The 21,857-nt window shown below is 37.2% G+C and overlaps 1 protein-coding gene across 1 annotated transcript; it reads left to right on the forward strand.

Moving 5' to 3' along the window:
- Positions 1-1,952: 1,952 nt before the first annotated feature.
- Positions 1,953-21,640, forward strand: LOC127881384 (solute carrier family 26 member 6-like). The gene is made up of 18 exons (XM_052429168.1): positions 1,953-2,116; positions 2,963-3,123; positions 3,518-3,628; positions 4,135-4,307; positions 4,825-4,989; positions 7,233-7,394; positions 7,798-7,880; positions 8,300-8,447; positions 8,767-8,880; positions 10,920-11,051; positions 11,504-11,599; positions 13,775-13,881; positions 15,130-15,199; positions 16,565-16,771; positions 17,602-17,808; positions 18,172-18,226; positions 19,586-19,707; positions 20,339-21,640. The coding sequence occupies exons 1-18, from the start codon at positions 1,953-1,955 to the stop codon at positions 20,756-20,758; spliced, it is 2,697 nt and encodes an 898-aa protein (XP_052285128.1). The 3' UTR covers positions 20,759-21,640.
- The last annotated feature ends 217 nt before the right edge of the window (positions 21,641-21,857 follow it).

Consider the following 21,857-nt stretch of genomic DNA (forward strand, 5'->3'; position numbering starts at 1 on the left):
AACGAAACAAAACGTTTGGCCGAGCTACCTTACCTGTTTTGGGGGAGATGCTGGTAGATGTACACAACTTATTTTTTTCTTCCTCGTTTATCAAATTGTGACGTCTTTAGAAATTGAAATATTGCGTGTCAGTTGTAACGGGCACCGTCCGAAAGTCGTCCGTACGACCATCACCCGACATCACATGTCAAGCAGTGACTGACACATGTTATTGACACAATGATTGACACGTTGTAATTGACAGAATAGAACAATTTCGTGAAATGTATTTCCTTATTTTTTTGTATGTGTGTGTGTTTATTTATTTATTTGTGTTAACTCACTAAGTCACTTATTAATTAATTTCTTGTTGATTGTTTGGAGTATTTATTGACTGACAGATTAATTGCGCGATGCAAGCGTTATTTCATTCATTCGTCTATGAAATAATTAATTCACTATCTATTAGGTATTCATCCATCCATTCAAACGCCCATTAAACGCCCAGCCTACCAATCCACTCATTCAAGAAGTCAGTCTGTCTAAATAAAAAAAAATATTTCAAAACATGATACTTTAAGGTAAAATTAATTAGTTTTTTGTATTTTTCAATAAATGTTCTTAGATTGCCGTGCCCAATAAATGGTATTACATAAATCAGCCTAATAAATATTATTGAATTACCTAGCACAATACACGGTCTTGTATTGTCATCCTAATAAATGGTCTTACATGAATCAGCCTAATGTATTTTTGCACGATACATGTTCTTAAAGTACCTAAGCCCAATAAGTGTTGGTATATGTATTCTATATTAGCGATATTGGCACGTACTTCTACTTCTATAAGTGATACAAGATCGAACAGTATAGAGTCAACTAAGTGTTTTTAAATTATACAGCCCGATAAGTGTTTGCCTGAGTATTCTTTGATGGTAAGATTTGCGTTTATTTCTACTTCTATAATTGTTTTTTGTGTGAAATCACACAAATAACCGAAAGTTTCACAAATTTGCTGGAACGCTTTTTAGTGTTAAAATCGTCAAACATCCAGTACTTTACGTAACACTATGTTCGTCTGTCAATGTCCTATAATAAATTAAACTCATGTTTCTCATGTGTTGCGGCATTACCTGGGGCTAAAACACACAATGAAAATTTTTTAGTGATATGTTACCTTATTATCGATTACAAATTTGAAACTGATAGGAGCTGTCAATCAAAGCCATTAGACAAGACTTAAAACAATGCCCGCACTGTGCAAATGGACAATTTATCATTTGGTGGTTGTTCGAAAATATCTTAGATGCTGAAATAAATAAAACTAAGCTACATTATCAACACCTAAAAGCGTTTGAACTGTGTTCAAAGTGTTGTTATAAACCGGGGTTATAAATATAGTTTAGCATGAAATTGGAAATATAAAATATTATTCGTTGGAATTGTTATATTATACGTGGTGCAAAATACAGTGTTCACGAATATTTTGTGATGAGTTAAGAGATGTCACAATGGTGATATTTATGTGCTTAACTTGGTTGAAGCTTACATTTCAATATTTGGTGGTATTTATAGAGTATTTATTTGAAAGTGCTGAGAGTATTTTAATAGCTGAAGACACTCAGGAACTTTAAAAAGGGACAATACTTCTTTAAAAACGCGTCTTTTTCGAGAAATAAAAATGTTATTGACATCACTTATCGTCATTTATAATATTCACGTAATTCGATTTTAAAACTGATTAACACAAAAGAAGAACAATGACGAAAAATCCGTTTTAAAATGTTTAAACGTGACGATTAAAATAACGATCGTGAGATTGAAAATTGTAAACGTCATAGCATAAAATAAGAAAACAGAATAAACAAGACGTGCTGGCAAACTTAAAAGTAGCGAGAAATAACAAAAATCTGAAAGGGGCAGTTAAAAGGTTAATACGGAAGGAGTGACAGCTGCTGATATAAAGTACGTGAAATGTCTCAAATCAACAGGGAATTGCGAGAACAGCTTCTCTCGAAGACAAAAAAGCGGCGCTACCGAGTGGCCATGTTGAACGCCTCTCAACAGAAACTACGGGAGGGGATCGAAAGCACCTTGCACCTGAAGGAACACACGAAGACTTTGCTGCATGAAACGAAGTAAGTGTTGTTTTATTTTTGATAGCCGCAAAACGACTTAAATGAATATTAAGCATTAAAATATATTTGATATCTTTAAACTAGACTTACAAAGTTGCTTTAATTCTATACTCAATTGAAAAGCGAATATTGCCACGATTTTGTTGTAATAGAATTTCCTCCATTAGATCGCGGTATACGTTTCCATTTTTACGTGAAGCATTGTGAAAAAATTCGCGAAATTTTTATCATGTGGACTGCAGTGCTGAACTTCAGACTGTTTTTATGTGTGCATTATTTAAACTGTCGTGTATGCACCAAAGATTTTTGCAAATGTATTTCAATAACTTGAGATATTTGCAAAAATAAAATTCTTTAAGGTGTGTTTACAATTCTGTCCAGCCCGTGTGTAAACACCTGAAAACCCTGTTGATCCTGCTTCTTGGTAGTTGAGTTTTCTGATTTGGCAGTCTTCTCGACTTATAGATCAGTACTTTCAGTTAAAATGTCAATGTTTGGTTTCTGCACATATATAAGTCGAGTTCTGAGAAAACTGGGCATAATGCATGTGCGTAAAGTGTCGTGCCAGATTAGCCTGTGCAGTCCGCACAGGCTTATCAGCGACGACTCTTTCCGCCTAATTGGATTTTTGCTAAGAAGATACTTCATTAAAACGAAAAATATCATAAAAGCGGAAAGTGTCGTCTCTGATAAGCCTGTGCGGACTTTACGCACAAGCATTATGCCAAGTTTTCTCAGAACGCGACTCATATATTTTTGTTTAAATGGGTGGGTATTATTAAAGCCATGATAGTGGTATTCCTTGATTACAAATTATTTAATTAAAAATTCACGGTTTCTTTATAGAAAATGTTGCCCCAACAACAAATGTTCCCGCGAGTGTGGCAGCACATTTATGCACGAGTTGTTTCCCTTTATTCGCATCATGCGCCGGTACAGCATAAAGCGTAACCTGCTTCAAGATGTCGTTGCCGGCCTGACAGTTGGGATCATGCACATCCCACAAGGTAAGTATTGCATGCATGGTCCCATCTTATCAAAATCGGAATACAACGTTAAGTTGTGATGCAATTTTGGAAGACATATAGGTACTAAGCGCCGACTCCTTTGATGAGTCAATGTCAGCAATATTATTTTGATAGAATATTTCAGTATTTAGAATCTTTCATATTCCATACGGTTTGAGATACATATTGGATGTGAAGCACCATTTTGGATGTGTAGAAACATACTGACTGTTAGGCAACTTTTTTAAATTGTTACATAAATGGAGTAACCAAACTGATGCTTGTGTTTGTATTGTTTACCGATAGGAAGGTAACCGCCTTGAGAAGGTCGGCTAATTTATGTTGTGTTGTTGTTGTTGTTGTTTTGACGTCACTATGACGTGGTTTATTGCAGGCATGGCCTACGGGTTTCTAGCTCAGCTTCCGCCTATCTATGGCCTCTACACGTCGTTCTTTCCCGTATTTCTCTACTTCTTCTTCGGTTCTTCTAGACACATTTCAGTGGGTAAGGCACACCTCCGTTGCACATGAAATTAAAACCTAACTGGTACTCACTCCATTCCATGTTATATGTACATTTCCCTACAATATATTACTTTTTTCTTAAATGGAATTAATGTCATAAAGAAATCTGATAGCACATTAGTTGTATCGGCCAATCTATCGGTATATAGTTTGAATCATTGAACAGGCGATCTTATCCCAACAGAAGAACTGTATTCGATGCAGTACAGTGAAGTGTTACATCACGCAATTTTATGTTCACGAACCGATTGACAAACAATACATGTATTTTACGGTGCAATGTATCATTATATCATGCCATGCATCTTTCACAACACTATTTAAATATACTATCAATCCATGCAATACAAATGATTTTTAAGAAATTCAGAATTCAGTACAATAACCATGTAATATAGCAAAATGCAATGAAATGCATTACAACGATACAAATATAATTTAGCAATGCTATGTAACTTCTGTTAATGCAAAAAAATATGTTTTCAGGCACATTTGCGGTTATCAGCCTTATGGTAGGTCAAGTGGTCACCAAGGGCTACAACTCGCACGTCGGACACAAAATTCTGAACGCGGATGGGACCTCGAACTTCACCTCCCTAGCAACCGGGCTGCTAAGCAACGCGACCACATTGATGCCCATTCCACAGATTGAGCCGCTCGTACAGACGGACGGTTACGCAAATCCCATTAAACTGGGCTTCGCTTTGTCCTTGACCTTTGTCGTCGGAGTAGTTCAGGTCAGAGAAGGCTCCGCATTTCACAATGTCGCACACGCAATCTTAACTTAAGCTGTACTTTAGTAACACTTTGAATTTCCTGAATGATATACACTGCGTTATGTTTCTGTTAATGTAAATGCTGTTAACATCTTATACATGTTTAAGTTCTTAGTACTTATATGTTAACAGAAATGAATAAGAAACCTCCGAAGACTTAAAAACCCTGGCACATTTCTTAATGGATTTTTCCTAACACAGTCATGTCTGCTCCTTTCGTTATCTTCTTCTACACTCAACGCATTCTTTTTCCTCTAAACGCCTTCTGATGGGGAGGGGGGGACGAACTTACGCGCCTATTGTTTTGCAACAATCATGCTATATTATTTTATCCTCGCCCCTTTTCTCTACTTCTTTTTCATCATTATCAACAAAGATGTACATGTATTCATACTCACAGCTACTGATGGGCGTGACGCGGCTGGGTTTCATGGCCTCATTCATGTCCGACCCGTTCATCAGCGGCTTCACGACGGGCGCATCTATACACGTGTTCTCCAGTCAGATCGAACACGTGTTTGGGCTGCACATAAAGAAATATTACGGACCATTGGCATTGATTTATGTGAGTAAAAATATTACATCTTTTACATGTGTATATGCATATATGTTGACAACGATTAGTTCATTCTGATTTTATTTCGTTTATATGTTGACAACGATTGGTGCATTCGGATTTTATTTCGTGTATATGTTGACAACGAAATTAAAAATTGACCATTGTTATACGAAAACTGGTCTTAATGCATGTGCATAAAGTATTACCGCAGATAAGACAATTCAGACTGCACAAGTAAATCTGGGAAGACAACGCATCCTTTTCCTCCAAACACCTTCTGATGAGGGTATTGCGCCAAATTGTATGGCCACAATCATGCTAGATCATTTTATCAACACCCTTTTCTCTACTTCTTTTTCATCATTATCTACAAAGATGTATTCATCTCCACACGGATTAAGTCTAGTTTTTTAAGAAAAAGCTTCAATTGTTTTATTCTTTTCTAAAAGTTTGAAATGTCCCCAATGAATATCCGAATTATGTCTTATTGTTTATACCAAAATATTGGGGGGGGGGGGGGGGGGGGACGTAAACGCATACGTGTTTTATCCCATTATTTAGAGAGTTTTATTTTAAATAAGGTGCGTCACAAGTGACAACTTTTGTTTGCTTTAATACATGAAGGTTCTGATTAATTAGAACAATACAATTCCACGAGTTTTAACATGTAAGTTTGTATAGATGAACTGACTGTGCTCCAACACATATTCAGTAAAAGATTCATCCGATAAAGGTGAATGCTGTAAAATCCTTTTTATTCGTGGGACTTTAATGTTCGTGGATTTCGTGCTCAGACCGATCCACGAATTAAAAATAAACACAAAATGACCGACGCAAAGTTCTCTATTTTTATCCAAAATCATAAATCCACGAATGTACGTTTCAAAAAAATCAACAACGAAATTTAATGCCGAGAAATATAAATAATTGTACAGTATTTCATGAATGGAAAGTTGAGATATTGATGTATTATCAGTACGACTGCAATACGGACGTTTTGTCCGTCTAACCTTAATTGTGATAAATCGGCAGTTAAAGTCACTAAACTGTAACCAAAAGTCGGTATAGAGCCACAATACATAATATGTTTTTATGTCTACAAAACTAACCGACCTTATAAAGGCGCCGACCTAATAAGTTCTCTTTGAATTCCATCTCCGCGCTCTGATATAACGATGGTTAATGCATGAGCGTAAAATATCGTCCCGGAAAAGCCTGTGCGGACGAAACTTTCCCTGTCCCGGACAAGCCTGTGCGGACGACACTTTCCGCATATACATTTAACCACGTTTATACTTAAACACTGTACGTCACATGAAATGAAACTAATAATCCATTTTATCCGCTGTTTTAATGTTTACATTATTTATTTTCAGTTGTGTGTCATTAGAATGACCTATTTTGTGTTTTTATACAAAAAATAACATACATTGTAATAAATTAATGTTTATCCATGTTATAAGGATTCCATTTTTCGTTTAAGCAGCAATCATAGTTGTTGTTTTTTCATTTGAAGATTCACATTTGTTTACGTCTTTTATAGATCATACGAAAGCAGTAATGCAGTTTAATTGTATGTTTTAATATGGTTTAAAGGGGCATATTAAATATTTTAAGCTGGTTATTCACTATTCCATATTGTGAAAAATAATAATTAATACTTCACGGTGATGTCAGTAATTTGACGTCATTACGATTTATTAGGGCGTATGGGCGAAATTCTCCAGTTCAAGTCTTAGCAATCAAATCGCTGCGTCACTCGTGAAAACATAAAAACCTCTGAACCTTTTTGAATTACCGGTAAGGTTGAAAGCCTACCAAAAGTAAGAAATATTCTAGAATCATCAACATTGTTTTAATTATAATAAATTTTCTAGTAGACCTACTTGATCGCAAAAGTGGCAACATGAGTTAGTTGAGTAAAATTCGAAATCTGTACAATATCTCACATTCCCTGATAAATGTATACCACCACAAACGAAGTTTTCGATAGGGGGTTTATTTTAGTTACTATGTCGGTGTTTTATCCGTCGAGTTATTATGTTATAAGATTCTGAAGCCAACTACCTCCACATTCCTGATGCCATTACATTGAAATAAACATGTCATCGCTATGAATGTAGACACTTTTCAATCACGGTCATTGGCACATTATTGAGTTATTTGCTTTTGTAAATAGCTGACAAAACATTGCCTTATATAATTCATGTTTATGACAAAGCTCTAGTTATGCTTTTCTTTTACCTCAGTTTTACGCGGACGTCTTCGTGAATTTACGTCACACGAATATGGTGACGTTCACGGCGTCAGTGACGTGCATCCTCGTGCTGGTTCTAATCAAGGAGGGTGTGAACAGCAACAAGGATTGCCAGCCACACCTCATCATGCCCGTGCCCATCGAGCTGGTTGTGGTAAGTACTGATAAGACGATGATGGCTTGAAACCATTCTAGTAAGGCCTAAAATAGTTGCTTGTTTCCACTACACCGACCTACTCTAACTTTTTGTCCTGACTCTAGACGTTGTTTTGGTATGCCTCATAAAGTTTTCATGTATTTTTGCTTAATTATGGTCATGTTCGCTTAACAAACTAAACAATTACTACAATTTATTTAAGACAAAATGTTAAATAAATGTTTGCAAGGTTCTACTATTAAACATCCGTATTTAAGTGGAAAATACCTTATGTTTCGTAATAAAGCAAAATTCGCATTTAAAACCAAACATATTTAAAGCTTCGGCACAAAAAGGTCGAACAGGTTAGTGAATGCAAACACTTTTTAACGCATGTTAACATTTACCGGACTATTTTCAGATTATGATCAGCACTATAGTGTCCTACTACACAAAACTAGGCAGGGACTTTGATGTCTCGGTTGTCGGAAAGATACCATCCGGGTAAGAGACCACGAAAAATAATTCATTCGTAGATATGCTAAACTTCTACAATCACCTGGCGGACAATCATAATAATATTACAAGTGTTTGTATTAACCCGTCAGAAAAGTCAGCATCGAAAACAAAGATATTTTTAATAAATACATATATATATAAATAAATATGTAAACAACGGAAATTAATAACTGGTTCTGTAGGGCTTCAATGTTTATTAAACAGATTGGACCGTTCAATTATTTTTATTAAAGAAAATGAAACCAATAATTGTTTTATTCTATTCCTTCCTCATGACTGAATATGCAGGTATGTGTGGCCAACATACGTACACTGACTGCTGTTTTTTTTACGGATTTAGAGTCTAAAAATCTCATCAGAATCTTAAGCGTCACATATTAAAGTTTTCTTTCGACAACTTTTAGGCTTCCAATGCCGGAAGTTACTTACTTCCGCTACATACCGGAAGTACTCGCAGACGGTATCACCATAGGTTTCATCGCGTTCGCAATATCCTACTCAATGGCAAAGATTCTGGCTGATCGTCATGGTTATAGGGTCAATGCCAACCAGGTTCGTATAAAAGCCTCGTTTTCAATTTGTTTTGGACATTTTAATATTTTTCTCAATTGTTTGTGTACAGCAATATCATTCGCTGTAACATCGTTTCAATTCATTTTGGGCATCCCAATAAGGAAGCCATAAACTGTGTTGATGTTATAACATGATACATGTATATTAATTTCATAATACTAATATCCGCAATCTACCCATAACATCCACGTTAAATCCAAATATACAGACTTGACGTCACTTTGCATTGACACTTCCGCACGGTGCGACAACGGTGCGTATGGTGCTCCGGAGTTGTGAAGCAGTATTTGACTTTCAGGAGCTGATTGCTAATGGCGTGTCCAACTTTGTGAGCTCGTTTTTCTCCTCCTACGTTTCTGCAGCCTCGCTTTCCAGGAGTCTTGTACAGGAAACGGCCGGCGGGAAGACTCAGGTAGCCCCCTCCCGAATCCACTCCTCCCCCTTTATTCCCTGGACCGATTAAATGTCCACGCCAATTTGAGGCGTCGATCATGTGTTTGTACATTCAAACTTAGCCTATCAAACTTCGTCGTGTATACATTGAGAATGTGAACATTCTGAATAAACTGCAAAATTTTGGGGTTAAAACTCACTTGAAAAAGTATATTTTGAACTAGAAGAATAAATGCAAACGTTTACTTTCTAAAGCTATGTATACTAAAGTGTTATACCACTTAGTTTGAATGTAAATTCACATGAAAACGACAATCTCAAATGAACAAATCAATGTGTGTTATCCACGTGATATGTGAAGACCCACGTCACGGGACACACGCCTTGAAAACATCGGCTCCACAACAAGTTAGATAACTTTTTGAAATGTGTTTATGTTGCAGGAAATGTTCGCACTCGGTGCTTGCAACCTCATGGGCTCGTTCTTTAATGCTTTGATCTGCACTGGGTCTATTTCGAATACATTGGTTCTAGAATCACTCGGCGGGAAAACCCAGGTTCGTATGCACTAAGCGATATCTCTGTTTGGTCAATAGAATGAAAAAAGTGTCTATACAATCTATTGAAGAAAGTGCGTCAAAATAGCACATACAAAATGCAACATTTAAACAGAAATTTAATTTAAAAATAAAATGAAATAATCATAACAATAAAAAGTGAACTCGACTTTGAATTGTCAGATAAAAGCATGACCATAAACTGACATAAACATGCACAAGTTTATTTTTTATGCATTTTGAACCGAATGTTTTGTTCTGTTGCTTTGACTGATGATCTATCTGCTAGATGCCAATTTGCTCTAATGGGAGAGCGAAGATCGGTAAAGATTTCTTCGGCATCATTTGACCAATCAGAGATGTTGTTAGAATGTGCATGCGTTCCTATGTGCCCGTCGAGTCATCTAAGATTTACAGAAAAATGTTTCCAAATTTCAAATGTGAAAATCCTTGATTATAATTATTGTGAGCAAATTGGCATTTTAGTTTGATACGCTTAGATATAATATTTATTAATGGGTACAAAGTGCCATTTGTAAAAAATTAAAATGCCCATAAATAACCAAAAAGTATGTTTACGCTCTGTAATCTAGCTTTAATTTCGTCCTCACAATGTTTATGTTTGTATTTACAAATGAAGCAAACAGTATCTTATTTAACAAACTTGTTAACGCGATTTTGTTTTTGTTTTCTTATGTTGATTCTTATTGCGTTCATGCATTTTCTAACATTTGGAAAATATTTATTTTTGGCTATAAAACGTCCGCTTTACGATTGAATGTCAATTTTTAAGTTGCAATATCCTGATTTAAACATATAAGCATGCTCTGTTTAATTGTATTGTAATAGTATCAATGCTGCTTATTGTTATAACTATCAAAGCTGACACGTCACGTTTAACCCATTTATGCCTAGTGGACTCTCCCATCCTTCTAAATTGGATCAATTTATTGCCAAAATTAGGGATGCCTAGTATATTTATTTGTATATTTAGAATTTTTCTTACTGAAATTCATTAAAGCAAACAGCGCAGACCCTGATGAGACGCCGAATCGTGCGGCGTCTCATCTGGATCTACGCTGTTTGCCAATGCCTTTTTTCTAGACGCTAGGCATAAATGGGTTAAATAACCGTTTGAACGGGTGTTTTTGAGTACCGTACATGCAGTGATCTTGTATACGTGTATTTCCTTTATCTTCTTGATAATGAACTAAAACATATCTTTTTGCGGATTTAATATACTTTTTTTCAACGTTGAAATAAAAATGAAATATTCTATTCGTTGATAAAGTTTTTCGTAAGAATGTGTTCGGATCAACTGGTAAATTGTATTTACTTTAATTAACTGATCTATTTAAATAATTTGCTATACCGAAAACTGCTCGGTGCTACTCATGAACGTCTTTTGATCGGCATAATTTCCATGTATGTCCATGTATTTCCACGTATGTCCACGTATTTCCATGTATGTCCAGAAATTTCCATGTATTTCCATTGCCAGGTGGTCGGGTTGGTGTCCTCGGCTGTGGTCCTGGTCGTCTTATTGTACGTTGGTCCCTTGTTTCGAAGCCCTTCCGGAGGTAATACGCATATCTATAATCTATGCGAGATTGAATTGTTTGATGGGTGGAATGCGAAAATCTTAAGTAGAACAACTACATACTTATATCGATTGACGACTTAATTCCGAAGGCTAGGAGCAGCAATAGTCGATAGCATTTCGTCGTCATTCTGGCCAGGTAAACAGTATCAAAACAAGTAGAGTGAACACTTATATTGCATACATTTATTTGATTCGAAATATGTTAAAATCAATCAACAGCCCTACATTCTATATCCGCTCTCGGCACTAGGATGATGCATAATAGATAACGACGATGTAATTCCGCAAATCAGTTTATCGACGCTTATAGACCTCATAAACGTCCCAATAGATTCACATTAGTTATTTGATGCTATCGGCGCTTTGATTATGGACAAAACACAATCTCTTCTTGTTGGAATTGACTCCTGATCGAAGACCTAAGATGCTTTTAGCGCTTTGATTACACACACGCTCATGTGTTTTGTACTTTTTTCTTGCAGTGTATCCTTGCGAGCATCGTTATTGTGTCGTTGAAAGGGATGTTTCAGCAGTTTTCGGAACTCAAGAGGCTCTGGAAAATCTCAAAGCGAGACATGGTAACATTTTGAGTCGTGTTCTGAGAAAACTGGGCATATTGGATGTGCGTAAAGTGTCGTCTCAGATTAGCCTGTGCAGTCCGCACAGTCTAATCAGGGACGACACTTTCCGCTTTTATGACATTTTTCGTTTAAATAAAGTCTCTTCTTAGCAAAAATCCAAAATTTAGGCGGAAAGTGTCGGCCCTGATTAGCATGTGCGGACTGCACAGGCTAATCTGAGACGACACTTTACGCACATGCATTATGCCCAGTTTTCTCTTTTGTATACCTCGCTCCCCATCTTTAAGTTCACCCAACCTATATGCTTAGCAACCTCTGTAGTTTTACCTTTTATATCTTGCCGCGGTTACTTTATAAACAACCAAAGGACTTTTTGTAACCTGCGGTATTTTTTGTTCATTTTGAAAAATGCCCATTCATATTTTGACAGACCCGGTTTGTTGTTATATTTCAGAAAATATTATAGTCGATGCAGAGTAAACTTTTTCGGACACAAATCGCTGAAATATGTATTCTTACTGTTATTTATTCCATGAGTTCAGATTGTAAAAACTTTCATAGTTGTTAAGCGTTGTTAAGGCGAACAGATTTTTGCATTCGAAATGATTTAAACAATAAAATTGAGCGTCAAAATTCAATACGCTTTCTTGTTAATGCTTTCTTTTAGAACTGCATTTTTAATTATTAATAGCGCGTACTAAAGAAACGTTAATGTTTACGCACTTTTTAAGTCAGGTTTAAAAATCAATATTAAACATATTCAATATTTATTATGACTGAATACTCCGTATACTCGGTGAATTGAAAATTCGCGTAAAATTGAAAACACCGGAATTGAAATACGAACCACCGCAATCAGCGTCCCTTCTCTACCCGGAATGCAGTCAAGCGTTTTGGTGATCATGAATAATTAAGCGTTTACATAAAAGTCAAGCGTAGAAGTCGGTCCCTGGGGATTTGACATTGTCATTTGCAAAGAGAACACCCTGTCCATACGCTTACCGGTAGGTTACTTCCAACTAATTAGTTCTCATTTGGATACGAATATTGAAAAGGAAATGCAATAGCGATTAAGTTTTTTTCGTGTACTTTGTAAAATTAAGTAAGCTGAACGAATTATTTTTTATTATGCATTTAATTGCAAAAAGACCAGTAGATTTTGGTTAACGTGTGTTAAATCATGTGAAACTCTGATGTTTGTTGATTAAATAATAAAATGAATATAATAAAATCTAATTACACATTAATTTTTACTTGGTGTACAAATACAAATGCAAAAATATGAGCGATACGGACGACTTATGAATGACAATAAATGTAAGTGTTAAATGTTAATAATGACGTCAAATCCTGATACAGGAGTACCGATGATGTCATGAACGCAGACGATAAAGAGGTAAAGAGACAAACTCTTCGCATTTTTTACCGCCCCATAATTTAACGGTAGCGACTATATTTGGAAGTAAACCCCTACCAAAATAGGATTTTCTACTTTGTAACTTTTTCTTATTTTTATTGAAATGAGAGTGTTGTTCTAAATAATAAAACTCTTTTATACATAATTCACACTCCAGAAACTAAAATAAAAATGACTTTCAATTATATACAATAGCAATTGGTGTAAGCTATAATAGCATAGAAGTGGGTACTTCATCACTGTTATGACCATTATCACATCATCAACATAATCATCATTATCATCATCATCATCGCCATCATCATCATCATCATCATCATCATCATCATCATCATCATCATCATCATCATCATCATCATCATCATCATCATCACCATCATCATCACCATCATCATCATCATCGTCGTCGGCGTCGTCGTCGTCATTATCATCATCATCATCATCATCTATTTAATATTTAAGTTGCGTTATTACCATGATACTTTGTAATGCCTCAAGATTTTAAAAGAGATGTTAATGAATTAGACGTGATCCGGGCTATATAATATATACGTTCCATATTACGAAATCGTTAAGGAGCCTATAAACAAGCATCCATCGAATAAAAGTGCTTACTTACATAATCATTGAACTCATTTTTAGTAGGTATTGTAATGTTCATAGCGTTGAGGCGATTTATTAGCTAATAAACCACCAATAATAATATATAGTTTTTAGATATTAATTGTAACCACGGTAACCTCATGCATTTCCAGTCCGTCTGGCTGGTGACGTTCATAGCGGTTGTGGTGTTCGACGTGGCCCTGGGTCTTCTCATAGGAATCGTCTTCTCGCTCTATTTCGTCCTGCGCCACTCACAGAAGTAAGTATAGGAATCATCTTCTCTCTCTAATTCGTCATACGCCACTCACAGAAGTAAGTATAGGAATCGTCTTCTCGTTTTATTTCGTCCTGCGCCACTCGCAGAAGTAAGTATATGAATCGTCTTCTCTCTCTATTTCGTCATACGCCACTCACAGAAGTAAGTATAGGAATCGTCTTCTCGCTCTATTTCGTCCTGCGCTACTCACAGAAGTAAGTATATGAATCGTCTTCTCGCTCTATTTCGTCTTGCGCCACTCACAGAAGAAAGTATAGAAATCGTCTTCTCTCTCTATTTCGTCATACGCCACTCACAGAAGTAAGTATATGAATCGTCTTCTCGCTCTATTTCGTCTTGCGCCACTCACAGAAGTAAGTATAGAAATCGTCTTCTCACTCTATTTCGTCTTGCGTCACTCACAGAAGTAAGTATAAAAAACGTCTTCTCACTCTATTTCGTCTTGCGCCACTCACAGAAGTAAGTATAGAAATCGTCTTCTCTGTCTATTTCGTCATACGCCACTCACAGAAGTAAGTATATGAATCGTCTTCTCGCTCTATTTCGTCCTGCGCCACTCAAAGAAGTAAGTATATGAATCGTCTTCTCGCTCTATTTCGTCTTGTGCCACTTACAGAAGTAAGTATAGAAATCGTCTTCTCACTCTATTTCGTCTTGCGTCACTCACAGAAGTAAGTATAGAAATCGTCTTCTCACTCTATTTCGTCCTGCGCCACTCACAGAAGTAAGTATAGGAATCGTCTTCTCGCTCTATTTCGTCCTGCGCCACTCACAGAAGTAAGTGTGATAATTGTCTCAGTATATGAGCCACGTTATGGGAAAACAGGGTTTAATTAATCTGCGCAAAGTGTCGTCCCAAAATAGCCCGTGCAGTCCGCAACATTAATCGAATTTTGCGTTTGAAAGAAGTGCGTTTGCTTATCTGGGATGAAACTTTACGAACACGCAGAAACACACCCTTATATTTTACAGCATCCATAGGAAGAGTGAAGTGTACAGAAGTGACTTATTCAGAATCCATAAGCCTTAAAATGTCCAATTGAATGTGACTCAAACATAAGTATATATGCTGACGGTCACATTGTATCAGCCTATTTTGCCGTCACAGAAATAGAAGGCTTAATATCATCATAGTAATTCCTGACATTCCACTTTCTATAGCAAAATGCTGATTTAAAATTATTACAGGTATATCTTTCCCAACATGCATGTCGTCTCGTTTACTTTTAGGCCCGAGATGAGTGAAATGGGTCAACTTCCGGAAACAGGCATGTACAACGACTTACGGGTCACAAAACAGGTACGTGGTTCTGTTGTTAAATTTTTTTTGTCTACATGTTCGTTATGGCTTGTCTTTGTAAAATAATTCTGTCTGTGTAATGCACTCCGATTTAACAGCTTCTTTTTGTCTCGCGTCCAAATGTAACCGATTAACCCATTTATGCCAAGTGGACTCTCCCATCCTTCTAAATTGGATCAATTTATTTCCAAAATTAGGGATGTATGGTATATTTATTTCAATATTTAGAATATTTCTCACAGAAATTCCTTTAAGCAAACAGCGCAGACCCTGATGAGACGCGGCGTCTCATCAGGGTCTACGCTGTTTGCCAAGGCTTTTTTTCTAGACGCTAGGCATTAATGGGTTCAATCCGTTCATACAAGTCTACCGGCTTTACCAAGCGGTCATACAAGTCTACCGGCTTTACCAAGCGGTCATACAAGTCTACCGGCTTTACCAAGCGGTCATACAAGTCTACCGGCTTTACCAAGCGGAATTTTGTGCACTAGAAAAAAAACTAACTGCATAAAAAGACTTTTTTCCTCCGTCAGTTTTCATTGCACAACCATTTTCTCTGAATCGATTGAACTGAAATAACATGTTTCAAGCTGAGCGGAAGACATACGAATTTTAACTCTCGTCTCATTCACGGAATCAATACGCTGTTTCATTTCTTAAAACTGGGGCATGTTGGATCATCCACGGGCTTCTTTCCGTCTATATATCTCTGCCAACGAATATCTCCCACACTCTTGTACGTACAATATTCAAGCTTGTGTGCGTTTTCCCCTATAATATGAAGGTGTACATGTGCAATGCGTATTATCTCAAGTTGAAATTGCTTTGCTTTGCCTTTTTTTCTACAACGTGTTATTTAATACGACTTGCGGCACCTTAACAGGGGTTGGGTTTGGTGATGTATGTTAGTCATTACTGTGACAATATTCAGTTTTAGTTTCTAGTTAAAAAACTTTGCTAAAGTTAAATTTCTCTTAATGTTAAATTCGTGACTGTGCTTTGAAGTGAATGAGATCCGTCCATGCCTGGATCTTAATTATGCGAATAAACTGAGAAGTGTCACATCGCTTCTACCGAATTAAGTAGACTCACATTATGATGGCACGAATATCGAATTATTGAAGTTAATAGTTTTTAATTGAATATAACGTGTGGTCGAGTGATGTGTGAGTGCGTGCATGCGGGAGAGGCAGTGGGGGGGGGGGGGGCGTGGCGTGAATATCCGGAGATAACTCCAGCTGTCCGGTACGGTGACCACCTACCAAACTCACGTGCGAAGGGAATGGGAATTAAACCCGGGTAGCCCATGTGAAAATCGTATTTACAGAATTGCGATAACCTGACATCGATCAATACTTATAACAGGTCACCGAGGTTCCGGGCATGAAGATCTTCCGCTTCGAGACCTCCATCTACTTCGCCAACGCTGAGCACTTCCGGGATCGCCTCTACAAGAAGACCGGCCTGCTGCCTCGCAAGTTGCTCAAGCGGAAGCGGAAGGCGATGCACGAGACGCTGCAGCGCCGGAAGCGCGAGCTCGAAGAGATGGAACTCGAGAAAAAAAGGAAGGCGGTACGTGATGGCGTATCTTCCACTTACTTTTTTCCTTTGATGTCGTCGCTTGTTGTTATTATACTTTATTAAAAACTTTTTTCGCATTACTTTTTTAGTTGATGACATAATTTCTTTTAACTTTACATTCGTGGATGACAGTTTCAACATATGTTCAATGATTATGGAAAAAAAAGTTATCCGTAGTAACAAACGATATTGACCTTTTTGATGTGCCAATTGAAGTTATAGTTGAAACTGTGTACGATTTTGAACGACGTTGAAATGAGGCAGCTTAAGAAAAAGCAATGAAGTGCGCGTATTTAGATCTGTATGAGGTTTTTGCGTGATTGAGCCTACACAATGTGACGACCCGTGTGTCAAAGTGCGCATTCTTAACCCATTTATGCCTAGCGTCTAGAAAAAAAGGCCTTGGCAAACAGCGTAGACCAAGATGAGACGCCGCAGCATGCGGCGTCTCATCAGGGTCTGCGCTGTTTGCTTAAAGGAATTTCTGTACGAAATATTCTAAATATAGAAATAAATATACGAGACATCCCTAATTTTGGAAATAAATTGATCCAATTTAGAAGGATGAAGGATGGGAGAGTCCACTAGGCATACATGGGTTAACTTCACAGACTCTGTATAAGGTTTTAATTAATTGAATTAGTTTAAATCTGCACATTCTAGCTATTTGCTTTTTAATAAAAGATATTCACTTTTGGTGTTGTCTTGTTCTGCGGGGGATACCGGAGTACCCGGTTGAACCCCAATCCCTCCGCCAGGTGACCAGATAGGCCTTGACAATTGAACACAGCGGCTCCTTATTGAACTATACATATTAACAGGCACAGAGTCCACAGCGTCACTACCACATCGAGGTGGTCACTGAGGCACCCGTGGATCCCTACGAACAACAGCTGAAAAGGGCCGCCGAAAACCGGTTGATCATGGAACGTTTCGCCGCAGCCTGGCAACCACCGATCAAAGTTATCATTATAGACCTGTCCGTCGTCAACTACATAGATAGTGTCGGCGTGAAAACACTGTCCAGTGTAAGTTGTGAGACTATAACGATTTATGACGCCGGCATTTGTTTATTTTAAATGATGTCCTGTTTACATTGTTTAAGCAACGATTTGTTTCCCATAATCTGTTGTTTTTTATTCTGTTTTTAAAGAGCTTACAAAAATTCGAATTCTAAGGAGTATTTTCCTGAGAAATTTCAGTTGTGCACATACTTTTTTCTCTGGTAATTTATTACGTTACTTACGTCGCTACTTTTCAGTTTTCGATTTGCTGCAGATAAATGTACACAATCATCGCCACAATGGTAGCGAACTTTGTGCCCCATTAGAATTTATTTTTGATTGTTCTATATGAAATATTTACTGTTCACGGTCTTCTCTTCGTTTTAGATTGTCACTCAGTACAAAGAAGTCGGAATTAAGACGTTCATTGCCGGTTCTAAACGTAAGTTTGTCTGTTGACTATAAACGTTAGAGAAACGGTCGTGTAACGAGCGGATGACCTGACCCTAATACCCAAACGTAAATATTGCGAACTCACATACGTAGATATAACATGCCCCGAACACATCAAATACATGCATGGATTGGCTTCAGACAAACTAATCTCCTAGATCAGCCTTCTTACTTGTACTACATTCAAATAATATTAATACTGGTAGTTATGCGATAAAAAATGAGCCTCGCTCTGGGAAAACGAGGCTTAATGCATGTGCTTCAAGTGTCATCTCGCATGTGCTTCAAGTGTCATCTCACATGTGCTTCAAGTGTCATCTCACATGTCTTCAAGTGTCATCTCGCATGTGCTTCAAGTGTCATCTCACATGTGCTTCAAGTGTCATCTCACATGTCTTCAAGTGTCATCTCACATGTCTTCAAGTGTCATCTCACATGTGCTTCAAGTGTCATCTCACATGTGCTTCAAGTGTCATCTCACATGTGCTTCAAGTGTCATCTCACATGTGCTTCAAGTGTCATCTCACATGTGCTTCAAGTGTCATCTCACATGTCTTCAAGTGTCATCTCACATGTGCTTCAAGTGTCATCTCACATGTGCTTCAAGTGTCATCTCACATGTGCTTCAAGTGTCATCTCACATGTGCTTCAAGTGTCATCTCACATGTCTTCAAGTGTCATCTCACATGTGCTTCAAGTGTCATCTCACATGTGCTTCAAGTGTCATCTCACATGTGCTTCAAGTGTCATCTCACATGTGCTTCAAGTGTCATCTCACACTACTCATTCCAATCCGCCTATGATGGAATTTTCGATAAGAAAGACTTCATTTAAACAACAACAATAAAAGCGGATCTCGAAAGAGCCTGTGTGGACTGTACTTTACGCACATGCATTAAGTCCTGTTTTCCCAGAACGTGGCATATATATTTTTACATCTACATGTAGACTACTTAAAAGTTTGATTGAGAGACATCATTATTGTATTTATTGCATAAATTAATAAAATAACTTTGGTTTCCTAAAAATATATTTATTTTGTAAGGAAAATTGATTTCTTTTTAAAACATCAAACAATTATTATAAATTATCAATTTTCACGGATTGACAATATTATGAGTAAAGTGAACCATAACGATTCTTAAGAATAGTCAAGTTCTAACAGTTGAAATTCAACCCGGTCGTGTTTTCATAAGAGATTCTTTACGTTTGTATGATAAACATTTTTATGTAAATCACTTTCGATTATTGTCTTGTTATTATACATTTTAATTTAAACAAATAAACATTCTTCGCAAATATATAAAAAAACAAATCGAATAGATCGCCATCTTTTTAATCTTTGCAGCGGATGTCCGGACAATGCTTCGCACCGCTGACTTCACAAAGACCATCGATTACTCGAGTCTGTACTCCACCGTGCATGAGGCTGTAGTGATTGGTCAGGAAATCGTGGACGAGGAAATCAGGGTATGGTAGTTAATAACTGATCAATGTTGTAATATTTCAATCGTTAGCTGTAGGGCTAGTATGTGTTAGTCGCTTTGCATACTAATAGCTTTTGAAACTGTAGCCACTTACTGATAGCTTTGACATACATCACTAAATAGGTAGTGTACTGTTTTTATCTTTCACAAAGCTGATGTTTCAGTATAGATCTATCGCATAGATTCATCCCGCCCGAACCCAAAAAGAGTTTATTTTAATATTAGCCGCGTTCTGAGAAAACTGGGCATAATGCATGTGCGTCAAGTTTCGTCCCAGATTAGCCTGTGAAGTCCGCACAGGCTAATCAGGGACACGACACTTTCCGCTTATATGACATTTTTTGTTTTAATGAAGTCTCTTCTAAGCAAAAATGCAATTTATGCGGAAAGTGTCGTCCCTGATTAGCCTGTGTGGACTGCACAGGCTAATCGGGGACGACATTTTACGCACATGCATTATGCCCAGTTTTCTCAGAAAGCGACTCATATCATGTATGATGCATTTTTTTTTTGCTGCAGCAGAAGTCAAAGTTTCGATCCCTTTGGTGCGCCATTATTTCGAGTGTCAAATTAAACAAAAATACAATTTATTAAACTGCCATTTATGTTTACAGAAAAATATACCGCCAAGGGAGGACATAAAACTGATGATCGAAATTTCTAACCGCGACCCAAACGCACCGGAGAACGACGGGAATGATCAGTTTGAAGAAGAGGATGATGAGGAGGAGGATTCCGACGGAAAGCCTGCCCAGCCGTCCATACTCAACTTGAAGGACGCCCATAACGACGACGATGACGACACGTGGTTCGACGTTAGTCCGTACGACTTCGAAATGAGAACAGTGCAAGTGCATCCAGAGACTGTGGGGTTGTTACATAGAGAGGAAACAGCTGAGGTTGAAGGGGGCGCTGCATCGATCAGCAGACGAGGAAAGATTGTCACTTTTTCCAGTCGCGGGTCGTTAATTCACGACGAAGACTTTGATAACGTGCCATTATCACAAGATCATACGGAGAGCTCTGCTCTATAATCTGAAAAAAGCTATGCAATATATGCGCCACGCATTAGGAAAACGGAGCGTAGTGTCGTCCCACTTAAGCCTGTGCAGTCCGGATTTTTTTCGTTAAAAGGAGGTCTGTTCAAAACGAAAATCCAATTTAGGCTGAAAGTTTAGTAACTTATTTACCTGTGCGAACTGCAATCTGAGAAAGTACTTTATGCACATTCATTAAAGCCCGGTTTTTCCAGAGCGCAACTACTATGTTTTGCGAAGTACATCAACGCGGCATTATGCTTCTCGGAAAGGCGAAGAATGCCAAATATATGTAGTCTTTAAACCGTGATCTCTGTTTTCAGAAAGTTTTATTTAGTGTTGTATTTTAACCAAGGCTGTCTGCACTGAGATTTGTGTAACTTGTAACATGTGATCTTTCGTTTCGGGCATTTGAATAAGATACAGAACGTGGTTTATAATTCACAATTATTGAATATAGCGATCAAACAAAATATATTTTAACACAATTTGATGGTGTGGTTTAAACAGGTAGTTAATGCAGATTTTAAACAAGAAGTTTTGAAGAGAATAGTATCAAGTAAAATCATGCTGAAAACAGAATCTAAAAATGAGAACATGTAGAAAAGCTGTGCAATTAAGCTACATGTAGTTCTGATAACCCACACATATTTCCCCAATCCTCTTTCGATTTGTGACTTGTTGTTTTTTTTTGACGATTTGTTTTTTCTTACAAGTACGTTTTGCAGTTGTTTTCCTCACTTAATTGCTAATCATCATTTGAAAATCCATTTTAAAATTGTATATAATGCAGTACATGAAATGATTTATTGCAACAAGACAAGCATGCAATGTACTGTGTATTGTATGTTTGCAAACAGACATGTATGCAAGGTTATTTGAAATGCATGGTGGCCTAAAATGTATTCAATGTAAATGAGTGATGTACGTTTTTAATTTACTGAGAAGAGACTGTTTGCTTAACATTTATTCAATAATATATGTATGAAATATACGTATGTATTCTTATGTAGTTCTAAAGGAGTTTCAAATGAATGAGTGACTTTGCAAACAAAGATATGAACTTAGAAGTAACGAATGGCTGCTGTCCATAGCA

Source organism: Dreissena polymorpha, chromosome 5 (genome assembly GCF_020536995.1).
Source record: "Dreissena polymorpha isolate Duluth1 chromosome 5, UMN_Dpol_1.0, whole genome shotgun sequence".
Classification (NCBI taxonomy): domain Eukaryota; kingdom Metazoa; phylum Mollusca; class Bivalvia; order Myida; family Dreissenidae; genus Dreissena; species Dreissena polymorpha.

Coding starts and splice junctions, on each gene's coding strand:
- LOC127881384 (XM_052429168.1), top strand. CDS start 1,953: ATGTCTCAAATCAACAGGGAATTGCGAGAACAGCTTCTCTCGAAGACA. Junction 2,117..2,962: donor ACTTTGCTGCATGAAACGAA/GTAAGTGTTGTT, acceptor GTTTCTTTATAG/AAAATGTTGCCCCAACAACA. Junction 8,448..8,766: donor ATAGGGTCAATGCCAACCAG/GTTCGTATAAAA, acceptor TTTGACTTTCAG/GAGCTGATTGCTAATGGCGT.